The sequence below is a fragment of the Gallus gallus genome, chromosome 5, assembly GCF_016699485.2.
Source record: "Gallus gallus isolate bGalGal1 chromosome 5, bGalGal1.mat.broiler.GRCg7b, whole genome shotgun sequence".
In the NCBI taxonomy this organism is placed as follows: Eukaryota; Metazoa; Chordata; class Aves; order Galliformes; family Phasianidae; genus Gallus; species Gallus gallus.
In genome coordinates this window covers 28,719,501-28,740,814 of record NC_052536.1, presented here as the reverse complement: position 1 = coordinate 28,740,814, position 21,314 = coordinate 28,719,501, and the positions used below count along the sequence as shown (strand labels likewise).

At 37.5% G+C, this 21,314-nt stretch overlaps 1 protein-coding gene across 32 annotated transcripts in view; it reads left to right on the top strand.

Moving 5' to 3' along the window:
- GPHN (gephyrin) overlaps positions 1-21,314 on the top strand; it is a 266,028-nt gene that overhangs the window by 94,932 nt on the left and 149,782 nt on the right. For all 32 annotated transcript variants that reach the window (NM_001031549.3, XM_040701116.2, XM_015287544.4 and 29 more), the window contains exon 3: positions 14,988-15,045. In NM_001031549.3, the coding sequence (NP_001026720.3) occupies positions 14,988-15,045 (58 nt within the window). The remainder of the gene's footprint in view (positions 1-14,987; positions 15,046-21,314) is intronic.

Sequence of the window (21,314 nt, the reverse complement as noted above, 5' to 3'; positions counted from 1 at the left end):
TTTAGAGAGGCCTATCCTAAAAGTTGAGGATCAGAAGGATAGTATATTTTTTTTATCTAACTCTCTTTCATAGCCACTTTCAACATTTGGTTTTTGTTTCCAGTTGCCACCTGGGAGTCCTAGATGCTGAGTCATACATGTTATTATTTCATATGTTTTTTACTGTTATAGCACCTCTGTGCCCCAGTTGTAAATTAGAATACGGCTGTAATAAGCTCTGTGTAATTATAGAACACAAGAGTAGTGGCTGAAAAAAAAATTTGCAATGTCAGACAAAAGGAAACAGAGATAGATGAAGTGAGAGATCACAAAAAAACCCCAAACAAACAAACCAAAAAACCAATCAACCAACAGTAGTAGAATGTTAGCATAGAAAACAATGATCTTAGATTGCCAAAACTTAATTATTGTCAGACATTTTCAGTAGAAATTATAGCAGAAAAGAATGGTAAATGGAGGAACTTGAAGTAAATTAAGCAGTTTTAAATATGTTTAGGGACATAGGTTCCTCCTACATCTGTCAGAGGATAAGGGGAGTGGAAACCTCAATGGGGTGCCAGTCTTATTGTTGTGACTGGTTGTGCTTGCTGGCAGCCGGCAATTAGTGACATATCTCAGGGGTCAGTCCTGGCATCAATATTCTTTAATGTAGTCCTTAATGACTTGGATGATGGAGCAGATTCGACCCTTGCCAGCTTTGTGAGAGTCACCAAATTGGTGGAGTGGTCAGCATGCTAGAGAGCAAGGCTGCTGTTCAGAGGGAGGAGAAAATGTGCTGACAGGAACCTCCTGGAGATCAACAGAAGCACATACAAAGTCTTGCCTCTGGGATTGAGTGTGCAAAAATAGAGTGCAGGCTGTACTGACTAGGAAGCAGCCCTACCAAAAATGAACTGGGGTTGCTCAAGAAGAAGCTGCGCATGAGTTAATGGGGTTACATCTAGCAGTAGGCCGGTCAACTCATCCTGGGTATGCTAGAGATAGTGTAGCTAGCACATCCAGATGACTGGATTTGTTCAGACTGGAGAAGAGAAGGCTTTATGGAGTCTTTATCTCTCTGCCTGCAACTGCCTGATTCAAACAATATGGAGTTTTCTCAGGGAAACTCAAATAATGGGAGACTCAACAGAAACGAGTTAGAATGTGGTAACCTGACTAAATATAAGGCACTTTGCATTTTTTTTAAACCATAAAGCTAGTCAAACATTACAGCTGTTAACCCAGACAGCTTGTGAAACCTCCAGCCTTGATGTTCAAGAGGCAAGTCCCTTGATATATCATACTCACTGGAGCTGCTTTGAGATGATCTCCAGAGGTTCCTTCCAATCTACATTACCCTGTGATTTGAAAGTGGACAATGATTGTTGGTGTCAGTGTTATGCTTATAAATGAGAGAAGAGCATGGTCCTATTTTTCATAGGTCAGAATTACTTTTTAAGTTAAAACAATACTGCTTCTTCAGAACTTGAAGCTAAAGAGAAATCTCTAAACTAATATCATCTTCCGACATGTATTCCGGCTTCAAAAAGTAATTTTTTTCCTGATTGTTTTGCTTGAGCTACACATTTTTTTCCTTCTGGAAAAAAAAAAAAAACCAACAACCTTTCTACTTCATGCAGAAAAGAACTGTGAATATTCCTTAAACTGAAAATTCCTTAAATTTCTGTTGTCTTTAAACTGTTACGTGCAAAGTACATTGTCTTATACTATTTATTCTTCATGATTTATTTTATCTTACCTGTTGCTATGTTGTTTCAAGGAACGAATTAATATTGTTCAGTTCACAAATTAAGCAATAGATGTGTGCAACATGCAGAGTGTTAAATAAAAACTGCAGGAGCAGCATTAGATTTTTCATTTACTACTTAACTGTAAACACTGTGTAGTAAAAGGAATTTATACATTTATTCATAAATTAATACATTTATTATTTAGTTTTGTTGATCTGTTGGTGCCTAGTCATCTTTAAATATCAGTATTCCAGTATTGGTCTAAATTATCAAGCTTGTGTAAATAATTAATTATGAAATGCCATCTGACCTGACATGACAGTGATGTTCCCTTTCTTTTTGTTCTTTGTGAATAGTTATGTGAATTGAATTACAATTTGGTCTGAGTTTCTATAGGTTTCAATAAAACAGATGTGTTTCACTTGTAAAGATGATAGAAAGTAGAAGGGGTATCTAAAAATCCAGAGGAGAGGGAAAAGGAGGTATATGCATGAACTCCTCAGGGGTCTGAGAGTAAATTTTGCCTTTTACTCCAATTGCTAATCATCCCTTGAGCTATTTTTCAGCAACGCTCTGTTCTGCTGCTCAGTTTCTGTTGTTCTTGCTAGCCATGTTGCCTTTTTGTTGTTTTTTTTGTTGGTTTTGTTTGTTTGTTGTTTTAATTTTCACAAATGATTGGAAAAACTGACGTGGGAAGAAAATTACCACATCTTACAGTAGTCTGAATGGATTCTAGTCATGAAGCCCAGGTATCTCTATATGCAAAACAATGTTAGGATATGAATATCCGTGAAGGCCAAACATGCATACAGTCCTCAGTGTCTTTTTGCAAGTAGAATTGCCCTAACCATCTTTAATTTCCTTCCTGCATTGTGCTTCCGGAAGTACTGTGCTAAGTATTAACTGTGTTAGTGTTGGTGGTCTTAGTCATTTGCCTAGTAATAGGTACTTAGTCTTAGTTTCTTGTTGTCTATGGTTATTCAAGAAAGCAAAATCTTAATGTTTTTCAATGTGAATCTGTGATGCCAGTTAACAATGATATTTCAGATGCCTCCAAGCTATCTGTGGTACTCGTCAGTGGGACTGCAGGATAAGTTTCTTTTAAGACTACTCTTCAGATTTATGAAAGGAATCATTAGCTGGAAAAGTGAGATTGATATGAGCATGCTGAACGTTCAGACGTCACTGCTGCTTTTAAAGATCTTGTTATGAGACAGAGAATTCTAGACAAGATTTCTGCTTCAGAAGATATATCCTTCTGTCACTTTTGCTATCTTTATCCAGGCAAACTGACCACGGCTCAATGATATGGAATATAAATGGCGACACTTGAAGGAATTTATTTAGTTTACAGAAATATAAATGCCACAGTTTTGTTTCTGCTCCTCTTCACCTGTACTGGTGCTGGAATGGAGGATGAAATCAAACCTCTTCCTCCTCTGTGTTCTTCAGCTTGGGGATGGCCAGAGGCATGCTGAGGCTATCAGGGTTGTTACAGGCATTGTCACCCAAAGAAATATGCACAGTGTCTACTGTGCATATGAGTACAGTATCATTGTGCAGTTACACCTTAAAGAAATAAATCTCAATTTCTGTGGAGTAGGTTGCTCTTCTTTCTAAATATCTTGCAGAAGCATATACTTCCAGAAGCATAGTAATAAAGAAGAAAAGGGCAGCAGCAAAATGGAGCCGGGGGATTGCTTTATCTCGCTTTCATTTTTACTTTTAAAAGAACATCACAAAATAGAGGGCAGAAGAATGTAGCTGATAATGACTTACAGGGTGAGTCAAACCTACAAGTAAAGGTTTGACCATCACTTTCCCCAAATGGATTTTGCTTTTGCGGGCTATTTGGAAATAGTATTGGGGTGGTTTTGTTTAGTACCCGAATCAAACTAAATTTGTAAATCCACACACCTCTGACATTGTCCGACATCCACATCTCCTTTCTTGCCATGTATCTGAATACTGAAAGAGTGGGGTTGTAATTAGTTGTGACATGAGTTGAGGCAGTACATCAGTATCTTTTACATTCTTCTGGAATCACTTTATTGGCATTTAAATGATCAGTTGCAAAGAAATAAGGGAACGATAACTTCAGAAAACAAAAATAAGAATGCTGAAGACCCTTATATTGAAAAAAATATTTTTCAATAACTCAAGTTTGAACCTTACATAAGTATTTTATGAGCTGCTGTACAATATGGATGATGACTTCAGAAATGACTAGGTTATATGGAATGGAGATAATTATGCTAGACATGCAGTGAGGTCTCACTTTCAGTATTGTCAATAATTCTATTTGTCTGCAGAAATTTCCACTAGGTATGAGGAGGGATGGATCGAACATGAGTTATTTTTTTTTCTCTCCCACATTCCCCAGCTGATAGCATACAGTAAAGTTCTGTTATTGGGTCACTGCTTTAAGCACAGTTTAGTTCTGATGTTTAGACCACGTGAGGTAATATTTTGAGCAAGTACACCACCATGTTCAGAAAAAAAAAAAAGAAAAGGAAAAACAACAGCAAATTCTGTCTCCAAATCTGTCTAGAGAAATTCAGACAAAAAAAAAAAGCTGCTATTAATTGTATACTGGATTATATTTGTGCTTTATATCCTCTGGAATGTGGTGAGAAAGTGTGACATCACAGCTTTGGGAAGGTGAAATATTGTGAAGAATGTATTTTGTCTTCGAAAATAAAAGCAGCGCTTGTTATCTATGCATCATAAAGTTTTTGCGGCCTACTATTTGTCCCTTTTTTAGTTACAGATTTTGTAGGAAAGGGGATTGAATTTTTATTTCCAATGAATCTATTACAATCCAAGATAGAAAAAGGAGAAAGCACACGACACATGGCCTGATTTAACTTTCCTTCTGGGCCTTCCTTAATTGATTTAATTAAAATTGCTGTCTCTGAGACTTCTGTATCATTTGTGTGATTTCAAAATTGTTGGATTTTATTTGTAAAACAAATTATTTAAGACTTCTGACAGAGTTCTGTCAACTCTGTGATTTACTTAATTGTGAGCGACCAATTCGATGTAGAATCTGGAATGGTCAAACCATTTCCCTGTATTCTCCGTTTTTTTTTTTTCCTCCAGAGTTTGGGTCTTCCTGCTCTCACCTTTACTCATTATTGCCAATCTGTGGAATAAAGAGATTTGCAGGATGCTCTTCTGCCTTGTCACAGAATGGACTGTGATTGCTCTTGTCAGCCTATCATGTGCAATTTCTTCCAGTTTATTCTCTAGCATCAGGGGTCCCTGCATATCTACTCTTCCACCTTCTGAGATATGGTCTCAGCCAAACTTCATCTCTTTTTAGAACAAACATTTAACATTTATTAGCCTTGGAATAAACATGTGCATGGACTTAGTGCTGGTATTTTCTAAGGGAAAACAAAGGGAAGGGAACATAAACACTGAAGTTAGTGGAAGGAAGATATTGAGGTGTGAGAAATACATATACATGAAGGTATTCTGGTATAGGGTGAAGAGGGTCATATTTTTTAAATCCATTTTTAAATGGTTTGTAAGTCTGCTGTAGAGGTGACCAATGTTAGTTTGTTAAAAAAAAAAAAAAGAAGAAAAGAAAAAAAGCATTACAATTTCTACTAGTTGTAGGTCAACCTATCCTCCCAGGGGGAATCTTAGTATTTGTTTAAGATGGTCTTTCTTTTACAGTTGGGCAGAAGCAAATAGAACTCTACTAAAATGATTATCAGCAAAAATAGCTTTATCCTTCTGCTTAGTTTTCTGCAAGCTGTTATGGTAATTTACTAGTGGAATCTTTCATTTCCTTATCATATTGCCTAAATCCTTTAATTTGCAGTGGCTTCCATGAGAAGCAAAAGATCACTCTCAGGCACCCAAAAAATTTGCTTTCAGTTGAGGTACATGAGGATTTCATGACAGGCGATTGCTAGCAATCTATATGCAAATGCTGTGTATCTCTCCTAGGTACGTACTTACTAGAAAAATACCTGCTGTGCTGTACCACATTATTTCCTATAGGACGAAGTAAGATCAAACGTAATTATTTTCTTCACCCTTACTATAAATACTTCATACAGTGTTTTCAAAGTCTTCAGTCTACCAACTGAATCCCAGCATGAGTATTAAATACATATTTCTTTATCTAAGTGGTGAGAATGTGGTTGTTTTTGTGATAATGATTTTTGTCTGCTTTTGCATATTTTTCTCTGAGGAAATTTTAGATCTCTCTCATGTTGCTTGACCAGCCAGCTCATTAAACATCTGATGCCCCGGTGGGAACTTTCAAAGTCACTGAACACATTTTTACTTAAATCCAGCTGACATTTCTGTCTGTTTGATTTAATGTATGATTTCCATAGTTAGATTACCAATCAGATGGAGCTCAGTACAGTCATTCCTCTGTGCTATAAACAAGCATACATCCAGCAGAAAAGTGGCCTTTTTGCTGTTGGTCTATGTGAAAACACCATTTTCAGATTCTACTCGCATCTGGGGAGACTTTAGAGTCATATTTACTTGAAAATAAAATGTACTTATAGTGCAAATTCAGAGTGTGGAGTTAGTCTGTGGTATTTCATTTTTAGCCCATTGCAGATGCTGTGCCTTTCTCTTTTGTAATCTGGTGTTAACTACATTATTACACAGCATAATATAGTGATCCTATAGTATCTACAGGGGATTAATTGTTCACAGTTTTATTCTAGAGTACACATTTTCAGATGTTGCCTTATGCAGATTTTTCGTGTAGTGTTCTGAATGCTACGTTGTCTGACAAAGTTAAATGCCTTTAAAGTCTTAAAATAATTTGTAATTTAGAGATATCCTTATTGTTTGTATTTAATTTCATTCTCTTCAAAGATCTTAAAATGTTTCCCATGTACGTACCTCGTCTCTTGCTGTGAATCGTAGAATCACTCGTAGAATTGCTCAGGTTGGAAAAGACCTTAAAGATCATTGAGTCCAACCACTACCTAACTATACTACCCTAACTAACAACCCTCCACTAAATCATGTCCCTGAGCACCGCATCCAGACATTTTTTAAACACATTCAGGGATGGTGACTCAACCACCTCCCTGGGGAACCTATTCCAGTGCTTAACAACCCCTTCTGTAGAGAAGTTCTTCCTGATATCCAGTTTAAACTGACCCTGGTGCAACTTGAGGCCGTTTTCCCTCATCCTCTCATAAGAGACCAACCCCGCTCTCACTGTAATCACCTTTCAGATATTGGAAGAGAGCAATAAGGTCTCCCCTCAGCCTCCTTCTCCCCAGACTAAACAGCCCCAATTCCTTCAGTTTCTCCTCATAGAGCATATTCTCCAAGCCCTTCACAAGCCTTGTAGCCCTTCTTTTGACCTGCTCCTGAACCTCGATGTCCTGTTAAAGTGAAGTATGCCAATATAAATGGTAAGAGTTTTGAACAATTGTTAATAAATTTGTTTAGTGAAAATCAAAAGTTAAATAATTTTTGTGTCTTGTGGAAGATTCAGCATTTCTCTTCCTTTTCCCCAGTATCTCTCTTCATCCTGATGGTAAAAAACAAAAACAAACAAACAAACAAAAAAACAACCCTACAAGCAAATGCTGAAATTCTTGTACATCCTTTCGCCTCATCCATTTTGTTTCTTCTGGGCTTACAAGCCCAATTTAGGCTTGCAGGCCTGAATTTCTTGGAGATTCCTCTTCTGTGCCTTTGTGTGACATTGTTAGACAGCAAATAATCTGGTGAGTTGAAGAGGGAGCAGTCTACAGATCAGTGTTTAGGCTGGCCACAATAACACCCAAAACAGTGGTGTGTAGGTGTGCCCCACATCCTGAACTAAACCAGTTACTGACAGAGTGCAGGTCTGCAGTCATGTTATTTCTGTGAATTTTTTGAGTTCAGTATGTTCATGTTAGCGTAGTAGAAATAATAATAATAAAAAAAGTTAATGTTACGTTTACACAGATTTAATTATTGGATCCAGTTTTCAAAAAGATTAAACGTGATGTACCTTCGACATGTATTTCCCATATGCACCTTGAAATAAGCAAAAATGTTTTCACAAGGCATTTTGCAGGCTCTTTTCTACAGTTCATCACTGGCATATAGCCAGTGATGTGAGCTCTAGCCTGGCTTTCTCTAGCTGCCAATGTTCTCTTGTGTAGGAAGTTAGCCCAAAATAGTATGCCTTCTTACTGCCTCCTCTTAGGGCAGTTTAACAATTTCTGAAAGGTCAGTAGAAACCAGTATCAATTAATGGAGCTCTGTGTGTGCTCTAATGTGTACTTACACTGGTAGCAGGAAGCAAAGCTCCTTTGACTTCAAATTCTGCTGCCTTTCCCTGGGACATTCCATGGAGCTGGATCTGTAGGTGCACAATGAATTGTCATCTCATGGATCACCATTATGCTGGCCCAATTGGGTTGACTTCAAGTGCTGTCCTGGTCAGTTTGCTCTGGCAGTAATAGTAGTGTGTATGCATGTGTGTTCATTCAGTAGCCTGGGAGAACTTGACCATGCCTTCAGAATTAACAATAGGCAGTCAAACTCACAGGTGTTTAGTCTGTTCATAAACATATTCTCCTGCGACTGTTCTGCTTGGTCTATAAATCAATCAAAAGATCCTAAAATATATTTATGAGATGGATCTGGGAAAAAAAAATGAGCAGAAGTTTGTGAGTTTTGCTTTGCTTTTTAGAGGAAGCGAAGTTTCACTGAGAGGTTTAGTGACAGCTTGGTATCATTTAGACAGAGTAATTTATCTGAAGAAAGATTAATGGTAATTAAAGTGGCATTGGAGAACTTCAGCAAATGACAGCAGCCAAGCTGGCTGTACTGATATTTTTAGAAAGCTGACTTCATTGCATTCCGCATGACTCATTTATTAAGTTAGAATCAATAACTCAGCTTCTTATGGCAGTCACTGAATGTGGAACAGTACATCAAGAGCATGTTCTTATCTTTGGTCAACACTGGGATTATAAAAGCTGGACAGAATTGGTTCCATGCAGGCTCGCAGGTGTCTTTGCATAAGCATGTTGTAGTTATGCAGTGACAATGCCGTGCATCCATCTTGCACGTACATGGACAAAAGAGCAGAAGGGGTAAACCAGTCAAAAGTTCAACTTGGAACTATAATGAAAAATAAGTTTGTGACTATTATAACGTTATATCCAGAATAAATTATCCTTACAAACAGAGTTACATTTTATTTTTCATTAAACTTTGTTATCTTGAATTCTCTTCTGATTTACTAAAGGGATATTTGGGCTGTGGCTCATTGTTTCTAGCCTGCATTTGAGCACAGTTCCTCCTGGTTTTTAACTTTTCTCAATTTGGATGAAATTCAAATCTTCCCTCTTCAGTGATAATATGATTTGATTTGTGAAATAGTAAAGCTTCCATCTGTTCCAATGCAATTGTATTGACCTTGCTTCAGTATATTTCCTGTATTTTCCTAATTTCTGAGGTTGCTCTTGCAACTCTTCTCTGAGCATTTAAATCCTTGTTGTGAGCTTCCTCCTACAGTCTATGCATTTCATTTCATTCTGAGATGCACTTTTTATTCTAAGTTTCCTGAAAAAAGACCAAAAGGTTTTCTGTATGCTTTCACAAACAGTTATGTGAGATTTCTCATTTCCTAATGATTTTTATGGAGTTTCTGTCTAATCTTTTTGGATTCTCTTCTCAGACACCTCTTTGTTTTGCTCAGTATAAGGTGTGGTTCTTTGCTTTTCTTGTGTCAGTTCTAATGACTCTTTCTGGGAATAATTTCATTTCTTCCCTGCAAAGGGATTAGGGAATTGGAGCATCTGTGTTACTTGCACGGAGTGGGATACAAACCTGAGGAGATAGACATGAATATAAATTGTGGGATTTTTCAGAGATTATCTGTTGTATACACACGCAAGTAAACTAGAGATAACTAGCGTTTGAAATAATTTCATTGTTAAATATAGTTTGGAAGAGGAAGACTTAGAGCATTAAGTCTCCACAGATGACTACTTTTTCAGCTTAATGAAAGTAGCTGACTATATTTAGCTTTGCTTTTGGTTTGTTATATATTCATTCTGAGAGAAAATGCTATTTGTGCTCTAGGATGCTGGCTGTTACATTGTTCAGCTTGAGAAAAACGCAATAATAAAAGCAGGCTGTGTGAAAGATGAAGAGGGAATCTGCATGAAAAATGGATCTCTGTTAAACTGAATTCCGGGCCTTCTAATATGTACTATGCTGTGTTATATTCTGGTGTACGAAATGTACTGTAGTGAATGTGTACTCTTGCTAGCAGATCCTTTGCTTTTTTGATTGCAGTGTAATTGCTTCTTGAAATACTACAATCAAAAGAAGTTAATGTAAAATGTTTTAATAGTCTGTGAACAAAATCAATCTGCAAGAGAGATTGCTCTCAAGAAAATGAAAAAAATGATTGCCAAGTGCTCGTACTTTGCCAAACACCGTTGTGTATCATTCATTCTGTAGGTACCTTGCATAGCTGAGATCTCCTGCCTGACCTCTATTCTTTAAAGTGGTAGAGTTCAAGTTGAGGAATTGTAAAATAACATGCGAACTTCAAGACAGGGTGCAATTAATAGTGACACACAAATGTAATTCACGTAAATCTTTGATATTTTCCTTAGGTTGGACGTGCTGTTTAATGCATTGAATTTCAAATTTGTTTTGATTTTACTGTTGTTTTTTAAGATTCCTCTCCAATGTTTTTGTTTATCTCAGTAACTTTTTAATGTATATGTCTGTCACTATGGGCTTATCCTTCTCAGAGATATTTGAGACTCATTGGGAGGTCTACCTGTGTGACCTACCATAGGGTACCTATTTTAGCAGGGGGGTTGGACTCGCTGATCTCTTGAGGCCCCTTCCAACCTTTGCAATTCTGTGATTCTGTAATCTGATTGTGGGATGTTTATGATAATGATATGGTAACACAAAACTAAGCAATTTAAAATTTGTTTTCAGACTATTTAACATGAGTCTGGAATAAACTTGGATTTATGATATTTGAGTGAAGAATATGCAATGTGTTTCACAACTACTTCTGCTTCTAACAAACTAGTTTGATGATGGAATTAAATGGTGTAATATTTTGCTTCTGAAATTGAAACTCATCAAGACATTTTTGCCAGAAAAAGTAGACTTAAAAATTTTTTCTGTTACTGTTAAAATACTCACAGGCTGCCAAATACACAGCTTAAAACATTTTTTCTCATAGATACCTGGTTACATAGGCAAATCAATTCTGTGCCTTACACGTATAATAATTACAACCAGTAGAAGAGTTCAGGCTGTGTTAACTGGATCCTGCTGATGTGTGGGCTACCTTTAAAATTTTGTGAAACTCACAGCCAAATTTTGTACACAAAGTCAAATGTCTTTGTTATGTTCCTCTGTATTACCAAATTTCCATGGCAATACTGGATCTCTCATGCAGTAATTATAAATGAGAGGAAATCTTATGTTCTGAAATGAAGAAAGGATTACAGACTCCGAAGCATTTATAGAATTGTTTATTTATGTGCCTAATGTTCTTTTTTCAGTTTCAGATTTGGTATTATTTATTTACATAGCCTGGATTTCCAAGCTAAAGATGTCATTGTAAGATTGAAAATGTGTTTAGATGTGGAGAGTTGAAGCTAAAGGTGGAAGGCTATTTAAACAGTAGCATATCTTTTAATGTACTTTTCATTTTCAGAACTATGAAATTGTGATAACTAACATTTTGAATGTCATTGCATTTTGCTATTTTGTGTGTATGGAGAATATCCGATTCACTAATGTACCACAACTACTTTAAAATGTGCCACCATTTGTATTGTTACTTGGTGAGTTTTAGACTATGGTAAATTGTCGACACAAACTTCGCAGAAATGCTTGCAGAAAATGATGCACATTACTGCTTTAAGCAAGCTAGATGAGTTTACTGAGTCACTTATTACTTTCATTTATGTTTTTTTCTGATGTTATGCCAAGGGTGGCCAGTAAAGGATTTCCTACTGGTGGAGTTCTGTCAGCAGATGGTCTATCTTTTCCTTCTGCTAGGGGATGCAAAGATGTAGAAGTTAACATTTGGGTACTTCTGACAGGAATGGATCAGAAACAGTTAAAAAAGACATGTTCTTACAGGCCACATGCCAGTAGCAATCAGGTGCAACTCATGTGGACTCAACTGGACTGCCACAAGTCCATGGGACCAGATGAGATTCACCCGAGAGTGCTGAGGGAGCTGGTGGAGGTGATAGCCAAGCCGCTTTCCATCGTCTATCAGCGCTCCTTGTTGATGGGTGAGGTCCCAAAGACTGGAGACTTGCCAATGTGATTCCCATCTACAAGAAGGGCTGCAGGGAGGATCTGGGGAACTACAGGCCTGTTAGCCTGACCTCGGTGCTGAGGAAGATTATGGAGCAGATTGTCTTGAGGGAGATCACACAGCATGTGCAGGACAACCAGGGGATCAGGCCTAGCCAGCATGGGTTCACGAAGGGCAGGTCGTGCTTGACCAACCTGATCTTCTATGATCTAGTGACCCGTCTAGTGGATGAGGGAAAGGCTGTTGATGTGGTCTACCTAGACTTCAGCAAAGCCTTTGACACTGTCTCCCACAGTATTCTCCTGCAGAAGCTGGCAGTCCATGGCTTGGACAGATACACTCTTGGCTTGGTAAGGAACTGGCTGGAGGGCCAGGCCCAGAGAGTGGTGGTGAATGGAATTAAATCCAGCTGGCGACTGGTCACGAGTGGTGTTCCCCAGGGGTCAGTGCTGAGGCCTGTTCTGTTTAATATCTTTATTGATGACCTGGATGAGGGCATGCCCTCAGTAAGTTTGCAGATGACACCAAGCTGGCTGGAAGTGTTGATCTGCCTGAGGGTAGTGAGGCCCTACAGAGGGATCTGGATAGGCTGGATAGCTGGGCTGAAGCCAATGGGATGGGATTCAACAAGACCAAATGCCGGGTCCTGCGCTTTGGCCGCAATAACCCCAGGTAACGCTACAGGCTTGGGTCAGAGTGGCTGGAAGACTGTGTAGAGGAAATGGACCTGGGGGTGTTGATTGACACTAGACTGAACATGAGCCAGCAGTGTGCCCAGGTGGCCAAGAAGACCAATGGCATCCTGGCTTGTATCAGAAATAGTGTGGCCAGCAGGAATAGGGAAGTAATTGTCCTCCTATACTCAGCACTGGTGAGGCTGCACCTTGAGTACTGTGTCCAGTTTTGGGCCCCTCACCGTAAGAAAGACATCGAGGCCCTGGAGCGTGTCCAGAGGAGGGCAACAAAGCTGGTGAGGGGTCTGGAGCACAGGCCTTATGAGGAGCGGCTGAAGGAGCTGGGATTGTTCAGTCTAGAGAAGAGGAGGCTCAGGAGAGACCTTATTGCTCTCTACAACTACCTGAAGGGAGGTTGTAGTGAGCTGGGGGTCAGCCTCTTCTCTCGTGTGACTACTGATAGGACTAGAGGGAATGACTTCAAGCTGCGCTGGGGAAGATTCAGGCTGGACATTAGGAAATACTACTTCTCTGAAAGGGTGGTCAGGCACTGGAATGGGCTGCCCGAAGATGTGGTAGAGTCACTGAGCCTGGTGGTGTTCAAAGAGCGTTTGGATGTTGTGTTGAGGGACACGGTTTAGCGAGAACCATTGGTGAAGGGTGAATGGTTGGACTGGATGATCCTGTGGGTCTTTTCCAACCTTAGCGATTCTATGATTCTATGTTAATGACATCTGAGCCATTCTTTGTCATGGTGTTAAAGGAAGCTTATGGCATTAAAATCAATTTATTTTTTTTTTACAGCTATCTCTGGCAATGGCCTTTGAACAAAGATCAGATGCAGTTAAAAGTAAAACTTCACTTTATTACTTGCAGTGGCAAAAAAAATTCTCTTGGTTCTCTTCAATGTTCAGCTGCATTGAGGATGAGCTGCAGAGGAAATTGCAGAGGGCATAGGGAAGACTACACTTTCTGACTGTCCATGATAAATTTGAATGCTGTAGTATCTGGATCCTTTCTCTGTCTTGGTAATCATAGCTGATACTGTTTGGAGTGCTGATGAACTTTGAAACTGACTTTTCCTATGCAGACTTCCTCTTCTGTCTGAAGCCTTCGAACTGTTCATTTCTGAGTTCGTCTCTGTTCATCTCTACAGTGACTGTAGAGATATGGATAGGCTGGACTTACAGGGAAAATCTTAATGTATTTTCTCTGTTACTCTTTGTTTCTTTTTTTAGGTTGAGTAAGCAATGTGTATAACAGTTTCAAGATGGAATATAAGGAAACACATCTGTGTAGAAATGCTGACAGTTGTAAGGAAAAATCTCATAACGTGAGGATACGCATATAAATACACATTTGATAACTATCTACTCATTTACAAGAAATATTTTCTTTTGTGATTTCCATTTCTGTAGGACCCAGAAGATGTCTAGTGTTGTGCAGAGCCAGCAGGAAGGTCATTAATGCTGTTATATTTTTAGGTCTGAATTGTCACTATCAATGATGCTGCTTCATAAAATAAAAGAAGCCATGTTTGCCTGTCTCTGGGGAAAATACAGTAGTAACCACCAAATATTAACCACCATGTATGCTACATGGTCTTCATTCTTCCTCAGTGTGTGGATGATTATTTACCATAAGCTTTTGCAAGATGCAGACAAAAAAAAAAAAAAACAAAACCTTTTATCATCACTTTTCAGCAAATAGAATGTGGAACAAAAAAACAGTTTTTTCTATATTAGTGCTAACAATTTCACTTTGTAATTAGTAATTCTGAATGTGAAGCTGTGGAAACTGTGAGGTTTTTGAGGTTTGTATGGTTAGAAAATTTCAGTTTCTGGAATTGCATTTGTATACACATAAGGTACACTAATAGTTTAGTAAAATACTAACACAAAGCATGTCAGGCCTAAAATATTTAAACTCTTCCATACAGCTTAGAAAAGAAATAAGATGACTGACATCAGTTAACGTACTTTATAACATCCTGGCAATGGTAGTTCTGCTTGGTTGACCTATTTTTTACTGTGGAGCTTAGTGAAGGACAATGTGTATCTGAATGCTTATTTTAATGACATGAAGAAGAAAGGTGTTGATGTTGGTTTTGCTAATTTTTTGTTGTTGTTGTTTTGTTTCTGTTGTTTTGGATCTGGGTAGGTTTTATCTTTGAAATGGCAGGTGATATTTTTTGTTTTTTGGAGTGGCTCACAACACTGTGAACATGCTGTGCTTTGTGCTTTTGATTCTGAGAATATTTTCTTCTCTCAATTCCAGGTTGGGTGGGACTATATCTGCATACAAGATAGTGCCAGATGAAATAGAAGAAATCAAGGTACAGTATTACTGCCTTTCAACACTGATTTTTTTTTTTGCTTGGAGAATTACAGAAGTGTTACATTGGAAAGCCACATTATTTCTTGCTTTGAAATGCCCAAAGAGTACATAGCCTGTTTTTACTATCCTGTTTGACAAAATCTGAAGACAGAAAACAAGAATGATTATAAATATTGGTTATCTGAATTGATTGCTTATCTGAAAAAAAACCCATAGCTTAAAAAATTTAAATAAAATTGAACACTTGTTCTTTCCAGACACTTACAGTCCTTCTTTTAATTGATAAAATACGTATTCAGTAAGTATAAATCTTGCTATTTCTTCATACATCCAAAACATTAAAAACTGTACATCAAAATCTTAAAATTGTTTAGTAGTAAATAACAGTTAATAATAGTTTCCTTCCATTGTAGGAGTTGATGTATATATTTACACTGCTGAAACATTTTATCATCCACTCAATTTTAATCTAGCGTCACAGAATATTAATAAAAAAACCCCACAGAAGTAATGTCTATAGTAAAATTCTTAGATCCATATATAGGTATGTAAAATAGAATTTTCCTTATTTCTGGAAGCGTATCTTACCCTCATCTTAAGTGGGCTTTGGCAGGGTTGATGCCAAAAATTTGTGTAATTCAGTGCATCTGTGTTTAGATACCTGAAGACAGGTGCAGGACTATTGTGAACACTAACATAATAAGAAAAAAAAAAATTAGAGTTCTGTTGCTTCTGAAATCAAAACCATTCGGTACTCAGAATCATCAAAAGCTCTTTGATTTGCAAGGATGACAACAATGAATGGTCATTCAATGGTATGTTTACTATTACAGACTTCATTTTAACTGAGTCCACTTTAGCAGTTTGTGTCAGTTCTTAAGTGGTGTGCTATGTGGAAATTTAGCCTAAATTGGTTAACATGGTTTCTGTAACTGGTGCTTTATTCCTTTCAATTGGCACTCAGTTATTCTGACCTATTGCTTGTTTACTATTATTGGATTGTGCTTTTCATATATTTGTTTTCATCTGTGCAAAGGGATTCAGTAGTGTAAAATACAGTAAATGGAAGTGGTTGCAGAACTGTTTGATCTGGACATGACTTCATGATATGTAAAGTTGTGAGGATTTATTCTTACTCAGTTAACATCAAACCCAATATAAGCAAATGTAGTGCAAAGCCATCACTCCATGATCAAAGTCAACGTGTTTTTCCCACCTCCAAGATATGTGGAGGGGAGGAATACTCCCCTATTCTAAATTACTAAGAGGAACATGACTTATGAGTTTAGATCTGACATTCAAAGTTGGGCAGTAGAAGAGAAGAAAGAAGGTTTACAAAACTTACTGAAGTTGACTAATATTTTCCTAACATTCAGAGAACTGTACCAAAACTATTAAAACAAAAATGAGAAAAATCTTAAACCACATACTTCGTCCTTTTATATATATAAAAAGGACAGTAGATTTGGATTTCTTGACGTTGAAGGTAGTATTTCTGGCTTTATTGTGCAAACTGAGTTCAGTTAATGAAGAAAAATGGAGTGCTAGGAAATAAGAAATATATTTTTTAGGATCTTACTGAATTAGGTATGCTTGTTAGTCAGAGATTTCTGTTTGTTTCCAATTGCCTGCTAAGGAAGGAGGTCTGTTCTGATTTTTCATCCCTTTCTCACTTAGCTGGTGTTTAAATGCCTGAAACTGTAGAGAACAGCAAAGGGGTTAAGAACCTTTATCATTGATTTCTGTTAAACCAGCATGTAAGTGTGAAGGGAAGATTGTATTGTTCTAAATCAGCCCTGATAGGAAAAAAAAAGAACCAAAACAAATAAACAAACAAAAACCACTTGCATTGCTTGTTTGTGGCAGCTGTCTTATCTTGTTCAGGTAATGTTTTTTCAGTTGTGACAGAAGTCAGCCACCCCATCATACCTTGTGTGATTGAACTTCTCAAACTGTGATACAGTATATGTTTCATATGAAAAAAGGCACGGCTGGAAGATGCTGTGACACACTAGCAGTGAGTATAATAGACAAATCTATATTGTAATAGAAGGCTGCTTGCATGTGTATTTTGAAGAACAGCTACCAAACAGGGAGGCTGACCATCCTTGCAGTAAAGACAGGGGAGTCTTAACTTCAGAAAGGTTCTCCAGGCAGATTAGAGTGGAAAAAGGAGAAGTAATAAAAGACAAAGCGAGTGAGGTTGTTGGAATGTTACATTTAGAGATGATGTAATCTTCCAAGCACAGTAGTTCAGAGATATTTTGTCTCACAGCTATCCCTCCCCTATTTAAACATGAAATATTAAGAGTTTTAATTTGGTAGAATATGCAAGAAGAATAGCTCTGTTTTTATTATATGATTTATCTTGACAGGTTGCTGAATTAAATTCAAGGAGTTTGAATAATCACGTTTTCTGATCTCAAAAAATAAACTGCTTGCTTAAACGGGAAAGGAGGATACTTTATTAGGCAGAGAGCGATAATTATCATGACAAATAAATAATAAGTAATTTTGACAGCATTTCCATATATCCTAGAAAAGGTGATAGATTAACCTCTTTTACAGCTCAAAATAGCTTATGAGGAAAACAAGTACAGATTTACTGATTTCATTGATGCATGTAATTACTTTTTAGGTAGTGTACTGTTGTGAAAAGAGATTCTCTGTCTCAGTTTGGGAAAAGGAAAAACTCCGTAAGCATTAGTATACCTGTCAGTTGAAATGTGTCCAGAGAAGTTAAAATAAAATGTTTCTAAATGTATTAGCAGTTTCAAAAATAAGCTGCATAATGTGCCTCTGTGTGTGTGTGTGTGTGTGTATGAGAGTTTGTGTCCACATTGCAATACTCAGTAAATTTTAGTATGTTTACAATGTTTCCATTGTTGAGTGTTCAGAATGTAGTTATCCTTGCATTTGAGTCCATATAAATGGTTTTTACTATGTATATATTTGTACTGTGAGATAATATATTGTTTATGAATATAGAATATTCTGTGTATATATGTGTGCATATTTCTGTGAATGAGTATTTGGTCACCGTTGGGTAAAATCAAGCTGTGCGTCCTTGTTACCAAAGTTATGGATAGGTATAGACATACAAATTAGGAGTATTTATGACAGAAGAAATAGTGTGTGCCCTATTCACCCTCATGCGCCTTTATCAAGGTTGGGAAGAATTGAGTCGAACTAATTGCCATTGCAGTTTATCAGCATCTACATAAGTCTGGAAGTATCAGCATCTACATAAGTTGCATGAGTATGATGCAACTTAGGTTGCCTGTTCTTGTGTCGCAGATGTGTAGGTTCACAAAGTGAGAGCACCCAAATGGTGATCATGCAAAGATAACCATCACAGGTTCCCCTCCTCAGAACTCTTCTAAAAGATGGAAATGTCTTCTATAACAGGATCTTTAGGAACAGTGCTTCGATCAGAGAAACTATCAGAGCAGGAAAACTGGAGTGGATGCATACCTGTCATTTTTTTCATTCCCGTCATTTCTCTACATTAGTTAAAGCAGTAACACTTGGTTTTCAATACTTGCTGGTTTTAGAATACTGCAGGAGCTGATGAAGTCATGAAACATAAGAATTACCGCACATTTCTGAGAAAGTGTAGTTGTTTGGACTTTCTCTAGACATCTGTTTTCAGCAAAATGACTTGTCCTGTAAGCAGTGTTCTTTACAAACTTGCAAAAATACATTGGCTGATTTCAGCCTTGCTCATTCACTGTAGTTGGATGTTGTGCCTAGAGGAGTGCTCTTCTAGGCCAAATAATGTAATGTACGCAGGGACTGGAAAGCATCAGGCAACACTGGTCCTGGAGAGCATCAACTTTGTAGCAAATTTAACATTTCTTTATTTCTAGTTAATGACAAACACAGTACTAGTTTGCTCACAATGTTGCTTTAAGAGAAAATAGCAATTTATGACTATTATTGATGAGTGTTTTTGTTTTGTACTTGTACATAGTTTTGCATATGCAAACCGTAATGTCTTTCAGTTTACAATACCATGACGTGTTTTTTTTAGTTGCAGTATTCTGTCGTAAATATATGATGTTGTGAAGGGTAGTTCTTCTAGAGCAAGACGTTATGAATAAGATTTCTTTAAAATATTTGATTTGATTGAATTTGCAAGTCAACAGCGGAGACAAATATAAGTGCTTCCCCATATATTTTTCACGTAGGATTGCATGCATCTTACTGTCTTCTCAACACCATAAATGAATGTGACAGCAAGTGTCAAAAAGTAAAACATGTTGGCATTGGATTTCATTCTTGTAATACTTGAGCTCTGAAACATATACTCCAGTGTAGAGAATGAGGTTAGATTGTTACTTCTGGTGGTAAATTTTGAGTGATCTTTTTTTAGAAGTATTTTTTATTATTGGTTGTAAATTTAGATGTAAAGTACTTAAAAGATCAGATTTTTTTTTAGTCCATTTGTCCACCCTTTCACACAGAGATATATGCTTTATACTCATCAAGCAACACCTGTAATTTTTCTGTAGTTGATCTTTAGATGAAAGCATATATATATACACATATATATATATATATGTTTGTATATATAACAAGTTAAAGGCTACATTCAAAGGCTTTTTCCCAGAGTAATGATAGGATAATTCTCTTTTTTCCTTAGAAGCATGTTCTCTCAGTAGTCTCATATGTGAAATGTTCGATTCTTAAAGGTCAGTTACTTTAGATGACCAGTGAATTCGTAAGGTTTTAACTTTCCCACAGGATCATACTAACGAACGTACGAAGAAAGGTGATTCAGTGTTAGTGCCAACTGCATTTCAGAGTAAGGATGGACTTTAATTAAAAAAAAAAAAAAATTATTTGAAATGATTACAAATAAAATCAGTCTGTTCTCTGAGATCTTCTGCTTTGTAGACCCTGTGGCATCACATGCCTACATAATATTGTACACTAGAATCTGTCTTTTATGCTGATAGGAGTAGCTGATGAAACTTATGCAAGCTCTGTGTGCAACCAAGAGACACTGGCCATGATGCCTCAAAGCATTTTCATGTCTATCAACGTGTGGAAAAAAATAAGTAGCAGTTTGTCAGCAAGTGCCTTTTTGTTGTCCTGTGTTACACTGGATGCTGGCTTAGAAATTGGGCTTTCAATGCCAGGTTTGGCTGGGCGACTGGAACTAATGTCCAGGCACACTCTTACTGCAACACAATACGAGTGTTTCCTTAGAGTACCTCTTCTATTGTGGCAAGGTCGGGCTTTTTTCCTTGTTGTTGCTTTGTTTTCCATTTACAAAGCTAGCAGTCATTGTGGATATCAGTTTTGATTGTTGGATCATTTCTTCTGCTCTGGTAGGTTTGAGTCTTTTTGATCAAAGAAGGACATGACTGTTTCCCACATCCAGCTATTTACCTCAAGCTTTTGTTTAGAAGGTGCTTAGAGAGCGCTCAAGGGGCTTAACTTACAGAAATTAAATCTGTTTCTTTAATCCTCTGTGGAATATGGATATTTATGGCTTTCATAGATTTCTCAACTAAAAAATCATATGTACAAAAGGAATGTAAAAGCAGAGATGACCGAGGTCTGTGTAGCATTTCCTTTATTGCAGGACGAAAGGTTTCCGCTCCGCCCTTGTGGATGTTCCTGATATTTGATGGGATTTCTTTTAGGCTCATGGAGTTGCTGCCACTACCACTATTGCTGACATATTCCATTTTTTCACCTCTACCTTACTGTACTATCTGAAAGAGTTGCATGATGTAAACCCAGCAAATGGGGGAAGTTAAACATCCATTCCTTTTGGCATCTAGTGCTGAGGAGGATGATCAACTCTTTATGTTATTTGGAAGACAGCAGATATTTAGGGACGTCCCGAATTTCTTTACATCTCTTAGTGATTGAGCTCTGATCACTGCTGTGACTAGAGTGCGTATCAAGCACTCTTCTGCTTTTCTGGCAAGGTCTCCCAGTGCCCAGTGCTCTGGACTAAGTGGACTAAGTATACTCACTAACTTCCCATGTGAAAATAGGGATCGCCACTTGTTTTCCTACTGTGCTTATTTTGCATTTCACAGGCTCTCTTTGGAAACCTCATGTCTCCCGGCATGAAGTTGAAATGCCACGTCATCATTTTAGCAATATTATTGTTTACTTTCCAGAGCAAGCAGCACAGTTCTTTAGTTCTGTAATGAGAGAAGTGTCTCTAGGATGAAAGAGAAAAAATAGCTGAAACTTAATCTACCGGACAGATCAGGATGATATTTCGAGCCTTTCTGGTTAGTC